Source organism: Sarcophilus harrisii, chromosome 4 (genome assembly GCF_902635505.1).
Source record: "Sarcophilus harrisii chromosome 4, mSarHar1.11, whole genome shotgun sequence".
In the NCBI taxonomy this organism is placed as follows: Eukaryota; Metazoa; Chordata; class Mammalia; order Dasyuromorphia; family Dasyuridae; genus Sarcophilus; species Sarcophilus harrisii.
In genome coordinates, this window is record NC_045429.1 from 451,981,301 (window position 1) to 452,008,031 (window position 26,731).

The 26,731-nt window shown below is 39.2% G+C and overlaps 1 protein-coding gene across 5 annotated transcripts in view; it reads left to right on the forward strand.

Moving 5' to 3' along the window:
• The window catches only part of COL26A1 (collagen type XXVI alpha 1 chain), a 205,186-nt gene that overhangs the window by 48,194 nt on the left and 130,261 nt on the right, over window positions 1–26,731 (forward strand). For all 5 annotated transcript variants that reach the window (XM_031968034.1, XM_031968030.1, XM_031968031.1 and 2 more), the window contains one exon: window positions 23,546–23,668. In XM_031968034.1, the coding sequence (XP_031823894.1) occupies window positions 23,574–23,668 (95 nt within the window). In that variant the 5' untranslated portion in view covers window positions 23,546–23,573. The remainder of the gene's footprint in view (window positions 1–23,545; window positions 23,669–26,731) is intronic.

Below are 26,731 nucleotides of genomic sequence, written 5' to 3' on the forward strand. Positions count from 1 at the left end.
CCTTACTGTTATGCAGTGAATTGATTATTCTTCCTTACTTGTCATCCAAAGATGTGATAAATATACCTTAATGTAAGGGATTGATAAAACTGATGTCCAGAACAGACCTAAGCAGAGATCCCTAAAACAATTCACCGAGGGGAAGACTTCCTTCCAACCATTGACGGCTGCTCTTGGGTTCTGACTCTTTAACTATATCTGATCATGTCGTTGTCTACTCCACATCCTTCCTTTTTAACAGGCACAGCATTAATGATTTTATCAAGTACTTTTCTGAAATCTAGGTAAGCCTATGTAGCATTTCCTTGGTTTGCCAGCTTAATAACCTTTCAAAAAGGAAGTGAATTTAGTCTGGCGTGACGTGCTTTTGATGGAACCATGCGAACTCTTTGCGAACACTGAGTCCTTTTCCAGATGTTTGAAGATTATCCCTTTAGAAATGCATTTTAGAATTGTGCCGGAAATTGAAATGAACACTGCCTGTGATCTGAAGATTTTGTGACCTTTCAGAATTCCCTGATTATGATGGTGATCAGCTTCTGGTCGGTTCACTTGAAAGCCTCCAGGGCAACTTTGTGCTTCATCCTGCTTTCCTTATGTCTTGGATGTCACTTTCCCACTAGGCATTTCAGAGCTGTCCTTTCCCATCCAAAGATCATTATCCTTGGTAAAGGAAACAAAAGAGAAGTCGGATTTGAAAAGCTCTTCCCTTTCCTCGGTGGTCCGTTATCACTGACCTCTCTTGATCACAATTTGGCTGAGTGTCTCTCTTTCTCAGGATGCCTTTTTTTTTTTTCGCTGAGGCAATTGGGGTTAAATGACTTGCCCAGGGTCACACAGCTAGGAACTGTTAAGTGTCTGAGGTCAAATTTGAATTCAGGTCCTCATGACTTCAGGGCTGGTGCTCTAAGCACTGCACCAACTAGCTGCCCTTTACATCTTCTAAAAGTGCCATTATTTGTCTTTATCCTCTCTGGCCTTATCTCCTGCTTGTCCACACTCCTGACACTATCCTGAGATTCTCTGGCCGCTAATTCTTTAAATTGTGTAGTGAGTTTCCTGAGCATTAACACTGGTCCCTTTTTTCTGAGCTTCCTCACTTGCTATTACCTGCCTTCACACATTCCTGTAATGTCCTTCCCTCCTGATTCCACCTCAGTATCCTTTTCTATCAAGGAGCTAATGCTCCCCATTCTTCTGGAAGCTCCCCTAATTCCCTTTGCATTTTCTCTTGCTTCAAATCATTTTGGGTCACTCCCAACACCCCGGCTGCTTTGCCCTGCCTTTTACTTACCATTGCACTTCATGTATCTCCCCAGTGGAATCTGAGACTTTGAAGACAAGTACCATCATTTCTTGTCTTAGTATCTCAAGCACTTCCCACAGTAGTAACTTTGGCTTTTTTTTTTTTAAGCCAGACCTGTTATCTCTTTGGAGTAGGGAGCCAAGGGAGTGAGAAGCCTCACAAAGCTTGAACCCCCATCCTTTAAGCAAAGACAAAGACTAGATGGGCCTAATCCCGAGGGTGCTGTCCAAGGTCTCTTGTCCCTTTGCATTGCGTGCACACCATCACCAAAGGCTGCTGAGGGCAGAAGCAATGTCTTGGGCATAGTAGCCACTCAACCAACATCTTTTCATTTGAGGTCTCTATGGGTAATTTAGTGCATTTGAGCTTTTTAAAAAATCAAACAGCAACACATAAAAATCAGTTATGAAGAAAAAAAAATCGATAACTAGTTTTTCTTTCTTTATTAAATAACTTTTTATTGACAGAACCCAGGGTAATTTTTTACAACATTATCCTTTGCACTCACTTCTGTTCCGATTTTTCCCCTCCCTCCCTCCACCCTCTCCCCAAGATGGCAAGCAGTCCTATACATGTTACATAGATTACAGTAGATCTTGGATACAATATATGTGTGCAGAACCGAACAGTTTCTTTTTGCTCAGGGAGAATTGAATTTAGAAGGTATAAATAACCTGGGGAGAAGAACAAAAATACAAGCAGTTTACATTCATTTCCTAGTGTTCTTTCTTTGGGTGTAGCTGCTTCTGTCCATCCTTGATCAATTGAAACTAAGTTAGATCTTGTCTTTGTTGAAGAAATCCACTTCCATCAGAATACATCCTCATACAGTATCGTTGTTGAGGTATATAATGATTTCCTGGTTCATTTTGCTCAGCATCAGTTCATGTAAGTCTCGCCAATCTTCTCTGTATTCGTCCTGCTGGTCATTTCTTACAGAACAATAATATTTCATAACATTCATATACCACAATTTACTCAACCATTCTCCAATTGATGGGCATCCATTCATTTTCCAGCTTCTGGCCACTACAAAGAGGGCTGCCACAAACATTTTGGCACATACAGATCCCTTTCCCTTTTTTAGTATCTCTTTGGGGTATAAGCCCAGTAGAGACACTGCTGGATCAAAGGGTATGCACAGTTTGATAACTTTTTGAGGCATAGTTCCAAATTGCTCTCAGAATGGCTGGATGTATTCACAATTCCACCAACAATGTATCAGTGTCCCTGTTTTCCCACATCCCCTCCAACATTCTGCATTATCTTTCCTGTCATTCTGGCCAATCTGACAGGTGTATAGTGGTATCTCAGAGTTGTCTTAATTTGCATTTCTCTGATCAATAGTGATTTGAAACACTCTTTCATATGAGTAATAATAGTTTTAATTTCATCATCTGAAAATTGTCTGTTCATATCCTTTGACCATTTATCAATTGGAGAATGGCTTGATTTCTTATAAATTAGAGTCAATTCTCTATATATTTTGGAAATGAGTCCTTTATCAGAACCTTTGACTGTAAAAATGTTTTCCCAGTTTATTGTTTCCCTTCTAATCTTGCCTGCATTAGTTTTGTTTGTACAAAGACTTTTCAATTTGATATAATCAAAATTTTCAATTTGTAGTCAATAGTGATCTCTAGTTCTTCTTTGGTCATAAATTCCTTCCTCTTCCACAGGTCTGAGAGGTAAACTATCCTATGCTCTTCCAATTTATTTATGATCTCATTCTTTATGCCTAGATCATGAACCCATTTTGACCTTATCTTGGTGTACGGTGTTAAGTGTGGGTCAATGCCTAGTTTGTGCCATACTAATTTCCAATTTTCCCAGCAATTTTTGTCAAATAATGCATTCTTATCCCCAAAACTGGGGTCTTCGGATTTGTCAAACACTAGATAATTAAGGTTATTGGCTGTTTTGTCCTTTGAACCTAACCTATTCCATTGATCAACTAGTCTATTTCTTAGCCAATACCAGATAGTTTTAGTAACCACTGCCTTATAATATAATTTTAGATCTGGTACAGCTAGGCCACCTTCATTTGATTTTTTTTTCCCATTAATTCCCTTGAAATTCTTGACCTTTTGTTTTTCCATATGAACTTTGTTGTTATTTTTTCTAGGTCATCAAAATAGTTTTTGGGAAGTCTGATTGGTATAGCGCTAAATAAATAGATTAGTTTAGGTAGTATTGTCATCTTTATTATATTTGCTCGCCCAATCCAAGAGCATTTAATATTTTCCAGTTAGTTAGATCAGATTTAATTTGTGTGGAAAGTGTTTTGTAGTTTTGCTCATAAAGTTTCTGATTTTCCCTTGGCAGATAGATTCCTAAATATTTTATACTATCAGTAGTTACTTTAAATGGGATTTCTCTTTGTAACTCTGACTGTTGGATTTTGTTAGTGATATATAAGAATGCTGATGACTTATGTGGGTTTATTTTATAACCATCAACTTTGCTAAAATTGTGGATTATTTCTAATAACTTTTTAGTAGAATCTCTGGGGTTCTCTAAGTATACCATCATATCATCAGCAAAGAGTGATAATTTGGTTTCCTCATTGCCTATTCTTATTCCTTTAATATCTTTCTCAGCTCTTATTGCCATAGCTAGCATTTCTAATACAATATTAAATAGTAACGGTGATAGTGGGCAATCTTGTTTCACTCCTGATCTTATTGGGCTAGTTTTTCTTTAAATAATCAAATCGATTGAATGAATTTTATTTTTTGTTTTTAATAAAAAGCAAATCAGTTTTTTATGAGTAGACACAAATTTAAATAAAGCCTCAAGTTCATGACTTTAGCCAAAAACTAAGCAGTCTTTGCCCTCTAGGATCATACACATAAGAAAGAAAATTAAATATACAACTAAGTAACTTACAGGGAGTGAGCACTTAGCAGGTAGGGGACAGTGGAGGTAGTACGGTTTTTGTTCAAGATGGGCTTCTTGGATGAAGAGCTGCTTGAGTGGACTTGGAAGGAAGCTGGGATTCTAGGGGGCAGAGGTCAGGAGGAAAAGCATTCTAAACAAAGTAGATGGAATGTTGTAGATGGGCAATGGCAAGCAGCCTGGTTGGACTGGAATATTAAGTTTGGGAAGGAGAGCACCATGAAGTAAGTCCACAAAGGCAGACTGGACCAGACTGTGAGAGCCCTAAAATGCCAATGGGAAAATTTATATTTTATCTTAAAGGCAAAAGGGACCCACTGGAGTTTCTTAATTAAGAGAGTTACCTGCTTGGAGATGTGATTTTGGAAGAAAAATTTAGCAGCAGATATATGCAGAGGGTTTTGTTTTGTTTGAAGAATATGTTTGTACTTAGAAGTAGAAGGAACCAGTAATTGAGGAGAGTGATGGGATAATGAAGAAGGAAAGCTATTGGAGAAAGCAGGAGGTGATGGGATATGTATTGGGGTCAAGGATAAGGGTTGTCCTTTTGTGAGTGGAGTAAAGGAGGCAGGAGGTGGAGAATGATGTAGAGTTGAAGTATAGAATAGGGAAGAAGAGGGAACTGCTTATTGATGGTTCATCGGGGAAGGGCCTCTACTGACTGGTAAGAACAGGATTTTTGGATCATGGTCAGTATAAAGATTATGAAAAAATCAAAGAGATATCAGAAGAGGGGTGATGGCCTGACAAATTGGAGAATTGTACAGAATGGTAAATTGGGGTGCTCCGCTTTTAGTAAAACTACCAAAATGTATTTAAATGTTTGTCAATTATAAAGATGGACCCAATTCAAAATCTCTCATCTGCTAAGAACATTTATGGGGGGTAAATGAATCCAGTGGGGTGGGCAAAGATGTTATGTAGCAATCGAGCTCAATGGTTTAATGTTTCCATGACTATTATGCAGAAAAAGGATCGCCCTGCAGTGAGGGTCAGGTGGGCCACTTAGTAGCTGTTCAGGACTCCATGGATAATAGGGGTACTGGTACAGTGAGGGATTCAGCACAAGACCCAAACCCTATTTTCAAGAAACTTAGATTCTAGCCAGAAACCTTACTGAGGTGCAGAGCAAGGAAAAAAAAATCAGCCTGCATTCCTTTTCTCTGGATTTGTGATTTCAAATCCCAGTGTGAAAACCCTCCCCCGGAGCAAATCAACATCCTCAATTTAGAGTCTTACAGAGTTGCCCAGGACATTGAGAGGTTAAGTGCCTTGCCTAACTAGTGTATGACAGAGTTCCGATTTGATTCTGGGTCTTGATTTCAAGCTCAATATTCCATCTACTCTTGCAGTTCTTTTCCCCTTAAAGTTTAACATCTAAAGAACTGAAGAAATCTGGCCCTGTTCTTCCCACACTTGGTACTTAAGTAGGCAGTGGCAGGGACACAGCCCTTTTAGAGTCCTTTATGGCCACTTCCCAATCTCACTTTCCTATCTCTTGTACTTCTATTATGGTTTTCCAAGAAAGTTGCATTTTTCAGCCCGAGTGTATGATCTAGCGAGCCAAGGATCATGATTTACTTTTAAAGTAGGTGTGTTTTAGAAAAAAGAAAAGTTTGGTGCCTGCAGAGAGGACGCCCAGGGACAACAGTTCAAAGAAAATGGTGGTTTAAGAGCATCGGGTAAACATTATGTTTCAGTCCTGTCTCTGGATCTTTTAAATCACCTTACACTCTCTTAAGAGGTTGCCCCTTGCAATGAAATGGGGAAATTCATGATATAATAAAACAGAAACTAGTCGGGGAAATCCGAAGGCAGGAGATGATTAGTGACAGGCCATCCAGCTGTGTAGAAATGTTTAGACCCAGATCTTCCTTTCTTTTGAAATGGATTGAATCCCAGGAGGTTTTCTGTTCCCCAAAAGGCATGCTTGGCTGTAATTGTGTATGATTTCCCCACTGCATGGGTATCAAATGCCAAATTCCACACATTAAGCAAAGTTAAATTCCATGGATTTTTATTGTGAATTCTTCCCTCCAACTGAACACCGGAAACCGGTAACCCCCCCATTGATTGCAGCAGTATGGGAAAAAGGTAACAAGTCTTGGAAATGCTTCCACGGCTAATTGTTTGCAGGAAACAATACACGTACTGAGAGCAAAACCCCCCATGTGCTTCATGTTACTAGAAGGCTGTTTGAACATTATTTTCAGAGTTGGGGTTAAAGAGACACTGAATGGCCTCAGATGTCATTTTTCATAAGAAAGATATTCTTTTTCTCTTGATGCTTTTCAGGAGAGAGATTTCGAAGAATCCTGCCCAGAGTACTGAGGCTAGGCTTGGAGGGGACTGGGACACTGAGTTTCTCCATCTTTTGAGGAATCGAAGGCCATGTGGGACTCTGCTGGATGTCACATGGTTCTTGGTCTTTAGGTACCATAGTTAAAAGCAGGTTCTCAAAATGAGCAACACAGGTATAAATGAAGCACTATAAATAGGGCCCTATATATAGGGCGTGGAGACCAGCTCTTCACAAGAACCATTTTAGCAAGTCCCATCGTAAATGAGGAGAGGTAGACACACACACACACACACACACACACACACACACACACACATATAAACAGAGAAAGATAGACAGAGACAGATAGAGAAAGATATAGAGAGATGGATGATTCCTTTGGCAGTCTGATAGAGCCTTAGGCCCTTTCTCAGAACAGTGTTTTTAATTTTAATTTAATTTTAATAATGTTTTAAAAATACATGAAATTACAAAGGAAACCAAAAGCTATAATGAAAATGAAAATTTAATTTTTCCCCCATACAGGTTTATAGACCCCCTAAAATCTAGTAGATGGATTTGGGGTTAGGAATCTCTAAGAGAAGACAAAAATGGTTTACTTTATTAATTACCAGGTTACCTGGAAGAATCAAATGTTTTTTAAAAACAGGGAAAAACCTCAGTGTAAAAAATTCAAACAAACACAATCATGACTTATTAAGAAGTTAGATGATAGAATAAAGTGACTCAGAGAATGGGAGAAAACTCTACATTAAACTTGGAGCTGAGCACCAACCCTGAGGCTCTTTTCAAAGAGAAGCAAAGTGGCTACTGCTCCTCCAAGGAAGAATAATCAGGTGCCATCAGCTATGAGAACATCTTGGATTATGGTTAGCAAAGGAAAAGATAAGGAGGAGGAGCAGGTGATTGCCTGGTGATGGGCACTGAGGGAAGATTTGCCAACCAGGAATGAACAATAGAAAAGCCTGATGTCTTCCTGGTGTAAGAGGGAACCTTCCAAGACTAATGACTACCACTACTTCTGGAAATCTGTGTGGGAGCCAATGCTTCTGCCAGAAGTAATCTAGGAAACATTTGCCAAGGGCTGAAGCTTTGGCCAAGAGCCTGGAAACTTCATGGACACAGGTGATATTTTTTTAATCACCAGTGTTAGTTGAAGGCGAGGGCTTTAGAAAGGAGAGCAAGATACTCAGGCTGGTTTAGAGAATGGTATCTGAAGACAGGATTTGTTATTTCTAGAACTCAGCTTAACATATAGGAACATTTTCTTAGAAAGGAAATTAATTTTTTTAAAAAAAGTATTAATTGTTTGCTATGTGCAAAACATTAGGGGAGTACCTATACAAAGAAGCAAGAAAGTGCCCATCCTCAAGGAACTTACATTCTACTGGGAGATGTCAAAAGGGAAGTGAATGGTAACCAGGGATTGTTTGGGACAAGGGAAGTTAGAGGAGGATGGTGGTGGGGAAGTTGGAACTGGAGGTGTCATGTGGTGTAAATGTCTAGGAATTAACATGGTAGGCTTGAGAACAAGGAAGGACAAGATGCTCGCTGGCTGGAGCCCAGGGTTACAGAGGTAGGAAGGTTGGAACTTCCCAGCTATCTCCATACTTCCTGAAACTCTTTTTCACTCCACAATTTATGTTCCCTAGAACATAAGTTCTAGAAGAACTGGGAAGAATGGTATCTTGCAAATCTAATCAAAAGGATTTAAACTGAAAAGGAGGAAGGGAGGAAGAAGGAAAAAACCTTATCTATATATATATCTCCTAAGCTCAGTCCTATGGGGGCATAGCTACAAGGTTGGAAGATTAACAATTCTATTTTTAGAAAATCTGAGAAAAAACTCACCTTAAATATCTGTATGAATATACAATCTGAAAATTTAAAAAAAGGTTTTTAATAGAGATCTTAATTCAGGGTAACAAATTTGAATTAACATTTATCACCTAGATATAATGAGACCCATGGGGGACTATAGCTAAAAGTAACAAAAAAATTCTGGCTCCTCCCTCCCCAAATATATATTCATGGCACACTTTTAAGTTTAATTTGCATTATTAATTTAACATTCTCTTCATTGCTTAAGGCTAGGCGGTTAATCTAACAAGCTAAGTCCTTGATTTACATGCAGCATTTGCTAGTTCTTGAGGCATAACTGAAACATTTGACTGCTCATTCAAATAGACTTCAACTCACCTATACCCCCCAATATCTCTGGAATGATACTTAAAAGGGGCAAGATCTGTGACAGGGTTGTGTTGTATGAAGATCCAGGAGGAAACACCAATAATGGAAGCTGGAAGCTTGAAGATCATTTCAGTGAAGATAACAGGAGCAGAATCAGTGGAGGAAAGAGGAAATAGCAGAGGTGTTTGGGACAGAGAGGCCAGCCCAGCATGAAGGAGAAGCAACGGGGAGACATTTTGTTAGAAAGTGGAGGACCTTGAGGAGCATCATCCTGTATTACCTCATCCCACTCTTGCGGAGATAATGTTTATATTTCAGCAATATCTCCTAGTTCAATGACCTTTACCATGACTTTTACCATGACTCTACTCCTTATGACCTTGGTCCATGGCCTTCTTCCCTCCCTCCTTTCCTTCCTTCCTCTCTTCTCCTCTTCCTTTCTCATCAGATGACACATTAAAATTGACCTTTTCTCTACCCACTACTCTCAATTAGATGGGCACCCAATAAGGCACACATAGTCATTCTCTATTCCCCTTCCCATTTACCTCTGATAAACAATACTCAGCACTAATTTACTGAATAGTTCTCTTGAAGGTCACCCAAGATGTCCAATCTAATGGCCTTTCAGCCCAGTCTTCGCTATTTTGCTCTCCTTGCAGCATCTGACATAGTCAATCATGTCTCCTTTCTGTGTGCTCCTTCCTTGTTGACTTCAGAGACTCTTGTAGCAGACCTCCCCCAATAGATGCAGAGTAGGAACTTTTTGTCTTTGGATTCCTAGTAGGATGCTTGGTATATAAGGAGTGCTTAATAGATAGTTACTATTTGTAGGAACAGAATGAATGACTAGGGAAGAATTCAGTGGGATTTTCATTATCCTTCCCATGGACCTGTTAGAAATTTTAGTGGCTCTCAAGATTGAGTTAATTTTTGTGATTGCCATCTCACACTGATCACTAACATGACCTGCTGATCCACTCTAAATAATACCTACAGGAACTTTTGCCTACCCACGCCCCTCTCCACCTGTTCTGGTATAATTAGTTCTTGGAAACAAAGGGTCAGGCATGAAACATGTGAGGGATAAATGTCATTTTACCATATTCTGCCATATTCTTAATATTTTTAATCCTAATTCTGTCAACCAGCATATTAGTTATTCCTCCAGAGTTAAGTGGACTATCCATCATTTGAATCATTAATCAACAAGTATTTATTAAGCACTATGTACTTGGCAATGAGCAACGCGGTGGGCATAAAAATAGAAAAATAAGTTGCTGTCCTTGGGGAGCCTTTCTTGGACTAGAGAGAACACGGCACAATCCCAGGCAGGATCTATTCTAAAAAAATGTGGGCAGAAGGGATGGGCTAATGATTAGAAAGAAGAAAGACCTACAGAAGGTGGTGAAATTTGAACCAGGCCTTGAAGGGAGCTAAGTGTTCCAAGATAATGATGAAAATATTGAAGAAAACAGCCAAGGAGAGATTCCTTGGGGCATAGAACCAGATATCTCCTTCCAAGTCCTCACTGACCCATTGATGAAAGGATGAATGCATAGGGAATTTGCTCTGCTTGACGATAGATGTTTGTAATGGGGGTTTTGTTTTTCTTTCTTTCTCAGTGAGGAGGAGGGTAATTCCACAGGAGCTAGAGAAGGGGGATCTTTTGTTTGAAAGTAAAATTTAATCTTAAAAAAAGGAATGAATGCAAAAAGGCATGCATGAGTGAGTAGCATTTATTGAGCACTTTTGTACCAAACAGAAAGGAAGGAAAGTGGTGTAGGGAGCTGGTCTTGGAGTCAGGAGATGTGGGTTCAAGTCTTGCTTCTGACTGTTGCTGAAATTGCAGACAGATCTGCATGGTGGGAGGGAGTTTTCCCACCAGGGAATGCTCTGGGTCCTGAGTTGCTTCAGTACTGGGGATAGGCTCCACATAGGGGAGGAATGGCCAGAGAAAGTTATGTTTTCTGGTTTGGGAAACCATCAGGCTGGGATGACTGGAGGGAGACATCATCTGCAGTGAGCTAATTCAGTTATTTATCATTGCCTCTTGGCTGGGGCCCGAGTTTCAAAACTCAATGGATTAAGTCCCTAAGGCAGAGGGGTCTCCACAGGGGCAGTATCCCATTGAGGTATCGACAAATGGAAAGGCTGGCTGGGAAGGGAAGCCTGAGCTAGAGCCATGGCTGGATGAGTTTGTGCTCACTATCAGCCAGGATAACTAGCCCCAGGGCAGGAGTTCAAAAGCTGAGCAATTCTCTCCCAGGGAAGTCTTGTTGCATAACATCATTTCAGAGCCCTTCAGGATCAGGTAGTCAAGACATCCTCTGAGATATCACTGGTCCCCTTCGTACAGTGAAGGATGACTAATCTAGGTAAGGAAGCTATGGTCCGGTAGCTGAAACAATGGGGGCGAAGTTACAAAGGAAGGGGCAGATTTGGGCCTTTCTCTTCTGGCTCACAGGCCATCTCTGCGTTGTGGAACCTCAGAGTTGCTTTAATTTTCATAGCACCTTCCATTGGTAGGCTGGGTGACGATGGGTGCCCTCGGGTCCCTTTAGTCGTGTAGTTCCTCGGGGGTTATCAATTAGTTAGCCGGACTTTGCTTTGAGAAGTGGAGTGGTTGGTCCAGAATGACACAGGCTGTCACCAGGACTTACATAGCCCAGGGAAAGTGGAGTCAAGCTCAGAGGTCATGGGGCAAAGGCGACAAACTTACAGCTCCTCAAATTCTTTTTGCTGAAGCTGTCAAGATGTCCTCTTCTCAGCTGGGGATTTTCTGCTGAGGGTCTTATAGAGCTGAATCTGCCTTTGGTCCCTGTCTCTACTTGGTCCTTGGCTTCCGATCAGAGATGGGGGAATTAGCTTTCTGTGCATCAATAGAATCAATAGAGAACAAATTGACTTTTATACGTATTAATAACATCTTTGTCATCACACAACTGACTGAATATGTAGAGAATAAAAGAGCTCACTGAGAGTTTATTTATTGTATATGTTGAATGGGAAAAAAATAAATCGGTTCATAAATAATTTAGTACCGTGCATCTTCCTTAAAAGCTTTCTTCCAATAAATTGTCTCCTCATTTCTGAGTGGGGTCAGGGAGAGAGTATCTCTGAATTTAGTAGTAATGGGAAAACTACCTTTTTTGAAAGGGAAGGGATAGGAAAGATGAAAAATAGGTGTTTTTCAGTTCAAATGAGACAACGGGAGTAGCTATTTCATTGCCGTACATGTCCTTGCCTGCCCCCGTGAAGACCACACTGGACTGGCTCTCATTGCTGAAGATCACTTCAAGTCAACCTAGTTTATACTTGCCTCGACATTTGTCTACTTTCTTGGCTCTCGTTTGTCTGTTACACAATTAGTCCTATTATTTGGCTTGGCCTCCTGTTAACAGTCAGTGAGAGCAGAAGCAGCCTTCAAGAAGTAGTTGCAGCCTTGCTTTGAATTGTTGGCTTCTTAAACTCATGTTTCCAATTAAATGTCAACTGGATTTAGATATTAATGGCTTGAATCCAGGAAGTACCTATTCTTAAAAAAAGAGATTAATTTTAATGAGAGAAGTATTATTAGTGAAATTGTTTGTTACACTTACCTGCTAAGTATTTTAGCCGTGACAACAGGACATTTCTTGGGACTTTTCCAAGGTGAGCAGAGGAGAGGTCCATGGGCCACTTATGGAAGTGTTCCGACTCCTGAGTGTGTTCTGGGAGGTGATCTGTTTTCATTCTTCTCTTTGGATGCGTGACTTTCATAAAGCCAACTGGGAAAGTTCTCTCGCTGCTACACTATTTGGAACATCTCAGTTATTCACTATTCATGAAGCCACTCTGACCAGTCATAAGGATAGATCCTGGAGAGATGCGCTAAACACTGCCATGATGTTCTTGACAGATCATCATGTTAATGCTGAAGCCATTAACTGTATACCTCAAGTTGAAGTCAATCCCTCTTCAGCCAAACAACTGAACAAGAGATTTGAACCAAAGGTCTTTTTGTGTGTCGAAGCACTTGGTGCTGATTCTAGTCCACAAGGCAGGGACCACTGAAATCTTCCAGGTTATATGGCGGGAGGAAGTTATCCCTGAGAAGATCAAGGATGTCTCCATTGTCCATCTCTATAAAGGAAAAGGAGGTAGATTGTACTATGACAATCACGGGAGTCTGCCTCTTAGTCATTTTTGGCAAGATTCTTTCTACCTTCATTACTAGACTGAATCCTTCATCCGGATGATGGTCATCTACCTAAGAGCCAGGGTGCCTTCAGAAAAAGCTGAGAAACGGTCGTTATTGCGTTTGCTGCCTAACAAATCCAGGAGAAATGCCAGGTCTGTATACAGTGTCAATGTGACCAAGGAGTTTGATACTGCCAATCATGAGGCTTTGTGGAACATCATCGCAAAAATTGGTTGCCAGGTTGTCACTGGTATCGTGTATCAGTTTCATGTTAGCATGTTTGAAGTGCTCTCATGCTTTCCCAGTCATTGATGGAGTGAAGAGGAACTGTTTGCTTTCTGCCATACTTCTTTAGCATGATATTTTCTGTGGTGTTATTGGATCCCTTCAATAAGGATGAAAACAGTTTCAAGGTCAGCTGCTGTGCCAATGGTAAATTATTTAATTTGAAAAGATTTGTCCATTTGTCCATTTGCCAAGACTTAAGTGGAGGGAGATTTTGTGTGTGACTTTTTTTTTTTGGCAGGGCAGTTGAGGTTAAGTGACTTGCCAAGGATTAAGTGTCTGAGGCTGGATTTAAACCCAGACCCTCCTGAGTCTGGCTCTGTCCATTGTGCCATTTAGCTACCCCTGAGGTGTGACTTCTTGTTCACAGATGATGATGCACTCAATGTAGCCTCTGAGGCTGAGGTGAAACAAAGAAAGTATGGATCGATTCTCTGCTGCTCGTGTTAATTTTGGCCTAACGACCACCAAGAAAACAGAGGTTCTCCACTAGCCAGCACCATACCATTCGTGCATGGAACCACTGAATGTTGTGGAGAAGTTCACTGATCTTGGCAGTATACTTTCCAGGGATGTTCACATAAATGATGAGGTTGACTTAGGCATTGCCAGAGCTAGCTCAGTTTATGGGAGGCTCTGAAGGAAAGTATGAAGAGAAAAAATGATCAGACTGACCACCAAACTGAAGGTCTACAGTGCTATTGTGCTGCGCTCATTGTTCTATGCCTGTGAAGCCTGGACAGTGTACCAGTGCCATGCCAGGAAACTAAACTGATTCCATTTGATTTGTCTTAGGAAGATTCTGAACATCCTCTGGCAAGGTAAGGTACCAAATAAGAGCTAAACTGCCAGGCATTCCAGCTCTAGTGCAGAGATTGCAACTCTTATGAGGTGGTCACATTTTTAAAAAATCCAATATATGCATACATAGTTATACAATTAACTTGTTGCACAAGAAAACTCAAATCAAACTGGAAAAAAATGAAAAAGAAAATAGATGCTATGTTGTAGTTTAGATTAATGAGGCTGAAGAAACTCCAGTCATATTCTCCCTCTGTGCTCTTCTCAAATTGGTAAACTGAAGCACGGATCCCGTGGATAGTCATTATCACCATGACTTATAAAAGTTTGAGACATTTTTTACTAATGAGACACTTATGGATCCTATCTGGATCCAGTTAAATCTGTCTTGGCAAAATGGCACATTTTCTGACATGTATTTTCTAAAACAAGAACCTCTACATATACAAAATGCCACACTCTAGAACTCTCAGTTCATCTTGTTTGGAGAACAGAATTTTCAGATAGACAATTGTGAATATATCTGATGACCCTAGTTGAGCCACATGGGGAGGACAGCCTAGAAGAGGGCAACCCAAGAGGTGAAGGATTTTGAGACCATAGCATTTGGAGATTGGTTGAAGGAACTGGACACATCTGGCCTAGAGAGAAAAAGAAGGTTGGAGGTATGGCAGGGAGGGACATGCTGGCTTTCCTTGGGTATTGGAAGGGCTGTCATAAGGGAAGGATTTTTCTTGACTCAAAGAGGCAGAATAAAGAGCAGTAGAAGTAGGGAAGATGTCAATTTGGTTTTGAAATCAAGAACAATTCTTAGTCATGAGCACTGGCCCAAAGTATACTGGGCAGCTTTAAGAGATGTTGGGCTCTGCTTCCATGATGGCTCTCAGAAAGAAACAGATGACATTTATCAAGTATTCTCAAACTCCATGATGCTGTGTATGATCTATACATGGGTCAACCATGCAGCAAAGACCCAAAGAATTCCCTGATATAATGGGAGACACCAGAAAGATGTACTGAGACTAAGAAGAAACCCTCAGGCAGGAAACAGAGTTTTAGAAATATGCCTATCTAGCTATCTTCACACAGAAGGAGAACTATTATCCATCCCAAGTGGAATAGAAAATCGCCCATCTCCTTTGAGCTCTAGGCTTCAGTGCAGCCAAAAGCAAATGAGCTCAGATCCTAACACTACTCAGGCTTTTATGAAAATGTTGGTAGTGGCAGGATTTCAGATTGGCACCGCTTCCTACAAAAATGACCTTTGATTTACTTGAATTCTTCTCAAACCTTGCATAGAAATTGATAGCTCAAAAATGTTATGAGGAAAGTCTGGAAAAAAGTATCTACTTATCAAAACATTACTACTGGGTTTTTTATGGGCTTTAAATGCTGATCATAGCTAAGTGTAATATCCATTTTTTATCCTTTTAAAAACAAATATAATCTGTTACAGTTGTCATGTGAACAAAAGCTTTAGGGAAAATCACAACCCATAGAAACACCAGTTTTGTTAGGTATTCTTTTAAGACAATATGATCAAATTTTGATCCAACTAAAACAGATATTAGAGAAAATTATCCCAAGAAGATTGAGATAAAAGTCAAGATGGCAGTGTTACTTTCCTTTTTATGGGATACATATGGTTTGTTTCATTAATCATAGATCCTGAGTTTTTTGTTGGAGTGTCTATTTGTAGGCCAAAATAATAAATGCATTTTTTTCAGACATGATGCGATAAAAATTACATTCAATAAAAGGCCAGGGGAAAATAGACTAAAAATTAATTGGAAACAGCAAATCAGACCTAATAATTTCATCCAAGATAATGACAACCATTAGACAACATATCAAAATTTGTGGTGTGCAGCCAAAGCAGTAATTAGGGGAAATTTTCTATCTCTAGATACTTGTATAAAATAAGAGAAAGAGAAGATCAATGAATTGGGCTTGCAACTAAAAAAACCTTAGAAAAAGAACAAATGAAAAACCCCCAATTAAATACCAAATTGGAAATTCTAAAAATAAAAGAGGAGATTAATAAAATTGAAAGTAAGAAAACTATTGAATTAATAAATAAAATTGAGTTTGTTTTACGAAAAAACCAACAAAATAGATAAGCCTTTAGTTAATCTGATTAGAAAAAGGAAAGAGGAAAATCAAATTGTTAGTCTCAAAAATGAAAAAGGAACTTTCCACCAAGGAGGAGGAAATTAGAGCAATAGTTAGGAGTTATTTTACCCAATTTTATGTTGATAAATTTGATAATCTAAGTGAAATGGAGGAATACCTACAAACATATAGATTGCCCAGATTAACAGAAAAGGAAATAAATTACTTAAATAGTCCCATTTTAGAAAAAGAAATGGAGTGTCTATGTGTGTATTTGTGTGTGGACACGTATAATGTTTTTTCCTTTCTTGGTAGCTTTATTGATAGTGACATTACTTCCTTGGATTACTTCTATATCTGTTAATTCACTTTGTTCCCGGATCACAAGTAGATAGATATCTAAAAATGCTTTATCAGGATAATCTTCCAAGGTATGAGCAAATAGATTTTGACTACTTATCACCGTCTCATTTATAGGAGTGGGTAAACTAGCAGGAATCTGGGGATATAAAACATGAATATTTAGAAAAATATAACTTCTACAATTGCAAAAAAAAAAAAAAAAAAACAAAAAACCAACAACCAGTTGAGCAAAAACATTTGCAAATTTACCACTATAATGTGGTGGGTGGCTACTTGGGCCACCATGAAGAAAGATAAAGAAAGTGGATGGCAGGAATTATTTATTTTGCCCTGATATGCCACACTAGCTTTTCTTTTTTTTCCTTTTTTGAAAATAAAACTTTTATTTTCAAAACATGGGTATGGATAGTTTTCAACATTCACCCTTGCAAAACCTTGTGTTTCAATTTTTTTTCCCTCCCTTCTCTCCATCTCCTTCCCTAGATGGCAAGTAATCCAATATATGTTAAACATGTGCAATTCTTCTATACATATTTCCACAAATATCATGCTGCACAAGAAAAATTAGATCAAAAAGGAAAAAATGAGAAAGAAAACACAGTACAAGCAAACAAACAAAAAAACCCAACAAAAACGTGAAAATAATATGTTGTGGTCCACATTCAGTTCCCACAGTCTCTCTCCAGGTGCAGCTGGCTCTCTCCATCACAAAACTATTGGAACTAGCCTAAATCACCTCACTGTTGGAAAGAGCCATCTGTCAGACTCAATCATCACATAATCTTGTTGTTTCTGTGTTCAATATTCTCTTGGTTCTACTCACTTCACTTAGCATCAGTTCATGTAAGTCTCTCCAGGTCTTTCTGAAATCATCCTGATGATCATTTCTTATAGAACAATAATATTCCATAACACTCATACCATCACTTATCCAGTTGTTCTCCAACTGATGGGCATCCTCATTTTCCAGTTTCTTGCCATGACAAAAAGGGCTGCTACAAACACTTTTGTACATGTAGGGGCCTTTCCCCCTTTTTATGATCTCTTTAGGATACAAGTTCAGTAGAGACACTGCTGGATGAGGCTGGGCACAGTTTAAATGTCCCTTGGGCATAATATCATATTGCTCTCCAAAATGGTTAGATCAGTTCACAACTCCACCAACAATGTATTAGTATCTCAGTTTTCCCACGTCTCCTCCAACATCCATCATTCTCATTTCCTGTCATTTTAGCCATTCGGAGAGGTCTTACTAGATTTTCATGTGAAGATTGGGGACCATGAATAATTAACCACCAACTAGAATTCTGGGGATAGTTAGGTAGCTTAGTGGATGGGGCACTGAGTTTGGAAGTAGGAAGACTCAACTTTATTAATTCGAATCCAGCTTCAGATGATACTTATTAGCTGTGTGAGACTAAGTAAGTCATTTAACCTTGCTTGCCTCAGTTTCTCATCTGTCAACTAACGCCAGAAGGAAATGGTAACATCCTCAAGTATTTTTGCCAAGAAAATCCCAAGTGGGATCATGGAGAGTAGGACCCAACTAAAAGAACTAAACATAACATGACAGCAGAGTCCTCTGGCTGCTTGGAGAAAAGTACCTCTTAAAAGTCTGGAGGGGTTAGCTAAATCCTGGTATTGTATTTAAGTAGTAATGATATATAGGACTTTCTGAGGGCTCTGATGACAAGCGCAATTAACCCTGGAAGAATGAACAGCATGAATGAAGTAGGGAGAGAGTGGTTATTATTATTATAGTCTCTTAGGATTCCATTAGTCCCTGACTATGAGAGGCTGTCAGGGGCTCCCGAGTGACTGTTCTGTTTATGATGGGTAACTCCCAGATTATTGTCATCAGTCTCTAAGAGCTGATATATATTTTTTTATTGTAGAAGAACTTCAAGGAAAATTTTTGTGCCATTTCTGACCAAGATCTCTCTGATATACAAAAGAGAAACAAACATTTTTACTAGATGATTTTAATACCAGTGTTGAAAGAGATTCCAAACTTGAATTGGAATTATATCCAAGGAAATGGAGGAAAGTTCTTTTCTTTTCTTTTTTTTTTTAACTTACGTTGTTCTCACTTGTTTTTATACCATTCTCACTTCTGATATATCCCTCTCCATACAATGGAAAAATTATTCCTTGTAACAAAGAATTTTTTTTAAAAGATGAGGAGGAAAAGTAGTTTGTTAAAACTTGTCAGCCTATTAAAAGAATCTGACCATACAAGCTGTCTTCCACAGTTATAGTCTCCTGCCTTAGCAAAGAAAGAAAGTACATTTTTTTCATTTTTGGGAGGACAAATTAGATCCTTATAATTGCATTGTATTCAAGTTGTGTGTGTGTGTGTGTGTGTGTGTGTGTGTGTGTGTGTGTTTGCACGTGTTTGCTCATTTCATTTACATGATTGTAATCATTGGGTACATTATCTTCTGTTCCATTTTCTTTAATTTGGATCAGTTCACAGAAGTCTTCCCATGGTTCTCTGAATTCTTCAGGAAATAACAAAAGTTAATTCCAATGATAAACTGTAAATGTTCCATCAGAAAAGGCATAATTTCTCTTTCCTTCTTCCTTTACATTTTCCACCTTACTGATTGTATCTTCTTTTATGGCTTTGATTATCACACAGAATTTTATGGTTGTAAGGGACCTTAGAGATTGATTAGTCTAAACTGGACCTGAATAGGAATTCCTATATGCTAATCCCTAACGAGTCATCATCTAGCCTGTATTTGAACACCTCCAATGATGGAGAACTCATTAACTTCTCTAGCCATCCATTCCACTGTGAGTGGCTCTAATGCTCAGGGAACATTTCCTTACTTTGTCTATATCTGATTTTCTAAAATGTTATTGTTTTAATCTTTGCCTTTTGGAGCCAATCAGAATGAGATGAATGCTACTTTCTCTATTGTAACCCATTAGATAATTGAAGATTATATGGAATCATGTCTTTCCAGAGGCTTCTCTAACACTTGGATCTTGAAGTGACTAGTCGTCAATTCCCTCATTATCCCTTTGATGTCCTGCTGTAGAACCATTCCAGTTTGTTGTGCATCTGAAAAGATGGCACCTAGAACTGAACACATTGTTCTAGACCTAGTCTACTTAGGTAAAGGATAGCAGGGGCAGCCACACCTGAGGTCTCTGTAACTTGTTTCTCTTGGCTTTTTTGATGGCTGTCGCATACTTGACACAGTCATGTGGAACTAAAATCCCCCTAGATCCTGCATTTCTTTCATGTGAGTTATTATTAGTCTGAGCCATTCCAAGCCTTGGCTGAGACGGTTGAGTCTTTGAGCTTATGTTTAGGACTATCCATTCGGCCATCTTAAATTTCATCTTATTTGATTCTGGACTATCCAGAGTCAGACCAGTTGAGTGGACGGAGCCCTTGTGGAGTCTGCAACTTGGTTCTAGATCCCAGCTCAGGCACTTAATATTTGTGTGGTGATGGGCCTAGCTTCTCCATCTGTGAAGTGAGAGCTTAATACTCACAGCACTGATCTCACAGGGTTATTATGAGGAAAGCACTTGAAAACCCTAGATTCTATTTCCACCTGAGTTATAATTGGTTTTGGATGTGGATTCTGCATCTAGAAAGTGACCTAGAGGGCTCTCCTGTGACTTATCCAGGAGCTCAGTAGGAAGAGGATTGGTCAGTAGGGGGGCACCCTGTAAACTAAGAATGTAGCTTGGGCCAGACCCTCATTGTTCTTCCTACTTTGGTTTGGATTCGGTTCCCTCCTGTACAACAAGGTGGTCCAGAGACTGAGAAGCAGGAGGGGTGCTTTCCTGGAAGGAGCAGGGTCTGGCTGAAAGTCCACCGATTGTGAAAAATAAATCCTCCCAGTTAAAACTGCAAAAACTGAATTGTGACATTGCATGCCATTTTTGGGCTTCATCTGTGAGGGCTCAGATGACTGCTTGAGGATGGTACAGCTGGCATTCTTTTCAGTTTGGAGTTGGCTCTAGATGGCTGCCAAGGTCTCTTTGCACTAAAATTAGGTGGCTCTGTGATTTGAAAGTGTTTATTAACAAGATTGGATGGGACATGGAGGGATCTAGTTGGGCATGAGGTGGCAGTAAGTATCAGAAAAGGAGCAGGGCCGGAATGCCAAGTGAAAGAGCAGGAGCCCTGGGCGTGTCTGGAGCAGAGAAAGAGCAGCCCAAAGAAGCTAGTGGTGTGCTGATTTTTATCATCATCAATCATCATCATCAATCAATCATCACGCTGTTACAAATAGTGATTAGGACAGAGATTAAGACACATCTCTATTGCATTTCACTAGAGACCTTCCTGAAAGTTGATAGTGTTCCATTAATGATGATTATTTGGATTTGGTCAGCTCATTTTGAATCTATCTAGCTGTCTTGTCAGCTGTCTCGTGTCTCCCCTCTGTGTATCATGAGAGCCTGTCAGATTGCTACACTCTAGTTATTGAATTTCCATGATCTGTCAATAAAGTAAAAATGTTAAAACTGAAAACTGACTTGTTCTGGCATAATCACCCATCCTGGATGAGGTCTTATTGGTTCTTAGTGACCACTTCTTCCTCTCTAAATCCAAATTATTATTTCATAAAATCATGTGAAGAATCTAGCTTGCTAGTCCACAGTTTGTAGACTTCTCTCTCCCTTTTGTTTTTGCAGAAAATAGGAATGGTATTGACCGTCACCAGCTTGTATAGCAACCCTTCCATTCTCTGCTATAGCCTCTCATTCACTTCTGATAAAAGCCCAAGGATCGTGCCTTGGAGAAGAAGAAACGTACATGTCATACTAGCATTTCATACTAAATTTAGGATGTAGTTCATCTGGATCTGGTGACTTGATTCCTTGGATGATCCTTTCTGGCCCAAAGCTTATTCACATATTTACATATATAGTGCCCTTTTTAACCCGTTCCCAATTCCCTTAGGTGGAAAAAAAGGACATTTAAAATTGAAAACCTCTAGATTCTTGGGGCAGCTAGATAGATGGTGCAGTGAATGGAGTACTGGCCCTGAAGTCAGGAGAACCTTAGTTCAAATCCAATCTCAGACCCTTAACACTTAATAGCTGTGTGACTCTGGGCAAGTTACTTAACCCCAACTGTCTCCTGACTCCCACCTCCTGCCTCCCACTCTATCAGAAAAAGACCTCCAGTTTTTTGTGATTAAAACCCCCAGAATTTAAAGGAAATTTTGGTGTATAACATCTAGAAGAAATATAAGGTAAACATTAAAGACCAATTATAAGGGATTCAAAATAAGGTCAATTGTTTATTTTGTATTTGTGAAAATATTGGCAGTACTCTTATGATTGTCATCATTATTTGGGTAGTTTAGAAGAAAAACATGGGCTTAGCTGAGTAGAATGGGGCAATTAAAAAAAACTGCATAGAAAGAGAAAAAGGAGTTATCTTATACAATCCATTCAGGATTATACTTAACTTTTCTGGGTAAGTTACCCTAACTCATAACCTCAGCTCTATTGCTCTATAGAACACAGCATTCTAAAACCTAAAGCAAATTTAGTAGCTGCTAGATCTTGTGTAATCCTTATTTAAATAGTTTTTTTTTTCTTGTTGCTTCCAATATTTTCTCTTGTGAGCTTTGAAATTTGACTATGATGTCATGAGTTTTCCCTTGCCCAATTCCAGTTTACAGGGAATTATTTTTTCTTAAGTTTTTTTGTTCTTTATTTCAAGTTACTTGACTTTTCATAATTTTCTTGATTTTCTTGGATTGCTTTTATTTTTTTCCTAACTTTTCTTCAATCTCTTTTATTTGATTTTCAGTCTGTTTTAAATTCTTCCAAACTTTTTTTTTTTTTTTTGGTGCTTGGGACCATTTGACATTTCTCACTGAAAAAGGAGTGACTTTTTTGTTTTTTAGCTCCTTTATCTTCCTCTGAATATGAACCCAGATCTTCTCCATTCCCATTATAACTATTTATTATTAGCTTCTTTCTGCTTTGCACACTCATTTTTATTTATTTTTGTTTGGTTTTTAGTAACTATTAGTGTAATCAAGTTATAGTCTGGAGGTATGGAGACTGATGGCCCCACCTTCTTCTGTTATTCTCTGAGGATTGTCTCAGGAACCAACCTTGAGCTCTCTTCTCCACTCCTAAGATATGGCTCTGCAGCCATATTGTCCCACTAATGATTTGCTGCCTGCAGTCCTTTCAGCGAGTGCAAATTACAGTGTTCTCTTTGCTGTGAAACTGAAACCTGGGACTCTGCTCCCTTTAATGCTCACAACCAACAGGGTCCCTTCCCCTTGCTTCTGCAATCACCAGGTGTGGGGTGGCCCCTTCTCCCTGCAGCCACAGCTCAGGATATGTCTGGTCAGCACAGCTGTGTTTGGGGTCTCTCGACTTTTCTTTTTTCTTTTTTGTTCTCCCCCTTTGAAATAGAACAATCCCTCCTCTTTTTGTCCTTTGTCGTGAGGATGCTGGAGACTGCAGAGGATAGGGCTCTCCCAAATGGGAGGTTTCTCTCCCCATCATTGTGTTCTTTTGTCATCCTTTGGGGAGGATGCCAAAGGTCATGGCTTGTGGAGTAAATGCGCCTCAAGATGGCAGTTCTCTGGTGAAGTCATTAGAGGTAGGATAGTGATGAGGGAAGCAGTAAGAGAGAAATGGAAAGAGCATTGGATTGGAAGCAGAGGACCTGGATTCGAATCTTGACTTTGCCTGTTTGAGGTTGGACCGGACTCATCTCTTCTCTGAGACTTGGATTCCTCTTCTGTGAAATTAGGTGGTTTGATTGGGTGACTTCTAGGGTTGTTTCCACCTCTAAGTCCATAATTGGATGATGATGATGATGACAATATTACTAGTTTCCTTTTCTCTGGTACTTTGTAATTGAGCTTTTCATCTGTTCCCTTTGCTGTTGCCTCTGGAGTCAGGTCCTGGATTCAAATCTCACTTTGTACTCTACCAGAGACTGGACAAGTCATGTAAACCTCCCATGGCCTCAGTTTTCTCATCTCTAAGATAAAGGGGTTGTACCCGAATCCAGCCTTTGAAGGCCACGTGATTCTGAAGTGGGCGTCATGGCTTCGGAAGGCGCCCATATGACATGTACGTTTCTTCTTCTCCTTAGGAACTGGTGCCATCACACGGTGACCAGGATGGTTTCCTGCCAAGTACAGAACGGGTCAGAAACGGTGTTCCAGAGGGTGTACCAGAGCTGCCGCTGGCCGGGCCCCTGCACTAACTTAGTCAGGTAAGGGTTTGTGTCACTCCCTCTCATTGTTCCTTCTTCCTTTGCGTTTTCTGACTTAGCCTCCTGGACAGATTATCCTTTACCTGAACCCACTGAATGTGCCCGCATCTAATGTTGTTAGCTGAGACAGCTGGCAAAAGCTGAAAGAGCCAGATGGTGTTTTTGTACTGGGTATTAGTGATTATTAGCTATCATATTAATCTAATTACATTAAAATTGTGAAATAATAATATATGGCATTTATATAAGCACTTTGAGATTTACAGAGCATTTCAACAACTCATTATGTTTTAGATGTAAAATAAATCTAAATGAAGCTGCATTATTTTGACATGGTTGATGTTAGATGTCATAAAATTGTTTTAATATCCATATCTATATTCATTGTTGAGTCATCTGGGTAGTTTTGATCATATTATGGTATATCCCCTCAAGGAGAATTGTGTGAAAGGACGAGTCATTTTTATTTCCTATATATTTTTAGTAAAAAATTTTGGACATTTTCTGTTTCTTAACATCCCTATGGTAGCCCATGTATCTCCTCCCTGAGAGAAATCCCATATGACAAATAGTGTGTGTGTCTGTGTGTGTGTGTTTGTGTGTGTGTGTGTGTGTGTGTGTGTGTGTGTGTGATTCTAGAGAGGAAAATCAGCAACACATTGAGAAAGTCTGAAAACATGTACAATAGATGTAACATGTGAACTTCCACTTCAAATAACAGGTAGGTTGAGAGTGTCTTCTCAAAACTCTTTTAAGTTCTACTTAATCTTTATAATTTTATCACATTTACTTTTGATTTTTTTTGTCATGTTGTTGTTGTTTTCCATTTACATTGTTGTAGTTACTGTGTATGTTGTTTTCTTGGCTCTGATGACTTCACTTTATATCAGTTCATGCAAATCTTTCCATGCCTTTCTGTGTTTATCACACGTGTCATCTCTTATAGTACAGAAATCCTCTATTATGTTTATGTAACACGATTTATTTAGTCTTTCTCCAATTGACGGGTACCAACTTTGTTTCCAATTCCTAGTTGTTACAATCAATATTTTGGTGTATATGAAGACTTTGGGGGGTGTAAGCCCAGTAACAGGGTCTCTGGCTTAAAAGGTATGGGCATGTGCAGTCACTTTATTTGCATAATTCCAAGTTGTTTTCCAAAATGTTGTACCATCTGACAGCTCTGTTTTGCTTAAGTTCTCTGAGTAATCTGCAAGACTGTGCCGGGCTGCTGCAGACCACCCAGCCCTCAGTGCAGAGAAGAGCTGCTGAGACGACGCTCATGTTAATATTTTAGCTGAGAGCCACAATCAATATTTTTCTGCTTCATGGATTCAGGTCCAAGCAAACTCAAAAGACGGGGGTTTCACCATGGCAAATCCTGTACAAAACAACAAAATTAGAGATAAACAAATTCTTGTTCTCATAGAAAGACATTGACTCAGTGTTCTCATTTCTTTGGGCTTATTTACAGTGTGTTGTGAAGCAGAGATTAGTAGCCTAAACATACAAAATCCTTGTACTAATGAAAAGCAATTGTTACGTTGCCAAGGGTTCTCTTTACAAGGTTTTCCCTAAATTTCCCATTATCTATTACTCTAGATCAGCAACGTGCTGCAGTGGATAGGGTTTTAACCCAGAGTCAGAAAGACTTGAGTTCAAATGCAGCTTCAGATACCAATTAGCCATGTAACTCTTGGCAAATCACTTCACTTCTGCTTGCCTCAGTTTCCTCAAATGTAAAATGGGAATGACGCTAGTACCTACCTCGCAGGATTATTGTGAGGTCAAATAAGATAACGTTCATACCTGGTACATAATAGGTGCTATGTAAATACTTGTTTCCTCTTGAATCACAAATTCAACAAATAAGCATCAACTACACACAGGACACCATTTTGGAAATGATTAACAGCAAGCTATTCATTAGGGATGCTTCATGACCCTTGACAAATTCAGCCTGCCTTGTGTCTGAGTGAAAGGCAGCTATGCTGATTGAGCCACTGTCATCAGTAGTTGACTGATCAAGAAGAGTAGAATTAGGTCATCAGAGAGGAGAAAGCAACTGTCTTGATTTTTTAATAAGTTTTCAAACTCTAGAGCAGTGAACTTACTTTCAATTGTTGAGAAAATTCTTGATAATTTATGAAGAATATCCTTTTAAAAATATATAAAAAGGAGTCAACATGGCTTTATCAAGAACAGATCATTCTAAAATAATTTCATTTCCCTTTTTGTAAGGATTGCTAAATTTGTAGATGAACCTGGGGAACTTTGAATAGATTTGAGGAGTTCAGGACACTTGACTAGAAAAAAATATACTATTAGTTTAAAATTTTAAAAAATAAAATAAATTTGTAGATGAAAGAAACTCTGTGGATATAGGTCCCTTAGATTGTAGAAAAAGCTTTTGACAAAGTAGCTCATGTTATCTTGGTGGGATAAGTTCAAGAGATATAGTTTAGAGGATAATAAAATCATATTATTTTAGAATTGTTTGTATGGTTGGGTTCAAAAGAGTAGCTGTTCATTGTCTGATGGCAGAAGGTCTCCAGTGCAGTAGAACCATAAAGCTCTAGGCTTGACTCTGTGTTTGTTTGTTTAACATTTTCATTTGGGCAAGGGCAGAACTGATTTAAATGCTCATCTGATAAGTGTGTGACACAAAGCTGGGAGGGAGAGCTAACACAGAGGATGACAGTCAGCATCCGAAAAATCATCGTCCTGGGCTAGAGCATGGAGTACAAATTCAAAAGGGATCGGTGAAAAGTCTTCCAAGTGGGCACAAAAATTAATTTCTTGACTGTAGGCTGGGGAAAGCCTGGTTACGAAGTAGTTGCTCTTGAAAGGTGTTGGTGACTTTTGGTAAAATCAGCATTGACTCAGTACAGTGAATGGCAGCCAGAGAAGCTAAGGAAATCTCAAGTTGCATTTCGTTAAGGGAGAGCGAGCTTCTAAGAACAGGGAAGCTTTGTCTCTCTTAATGCAACCTGAGATTTCATTAGCTTTAGATACCGATACATTTATATACATTGCATGTGTTACATATATTGCTAGATGTGT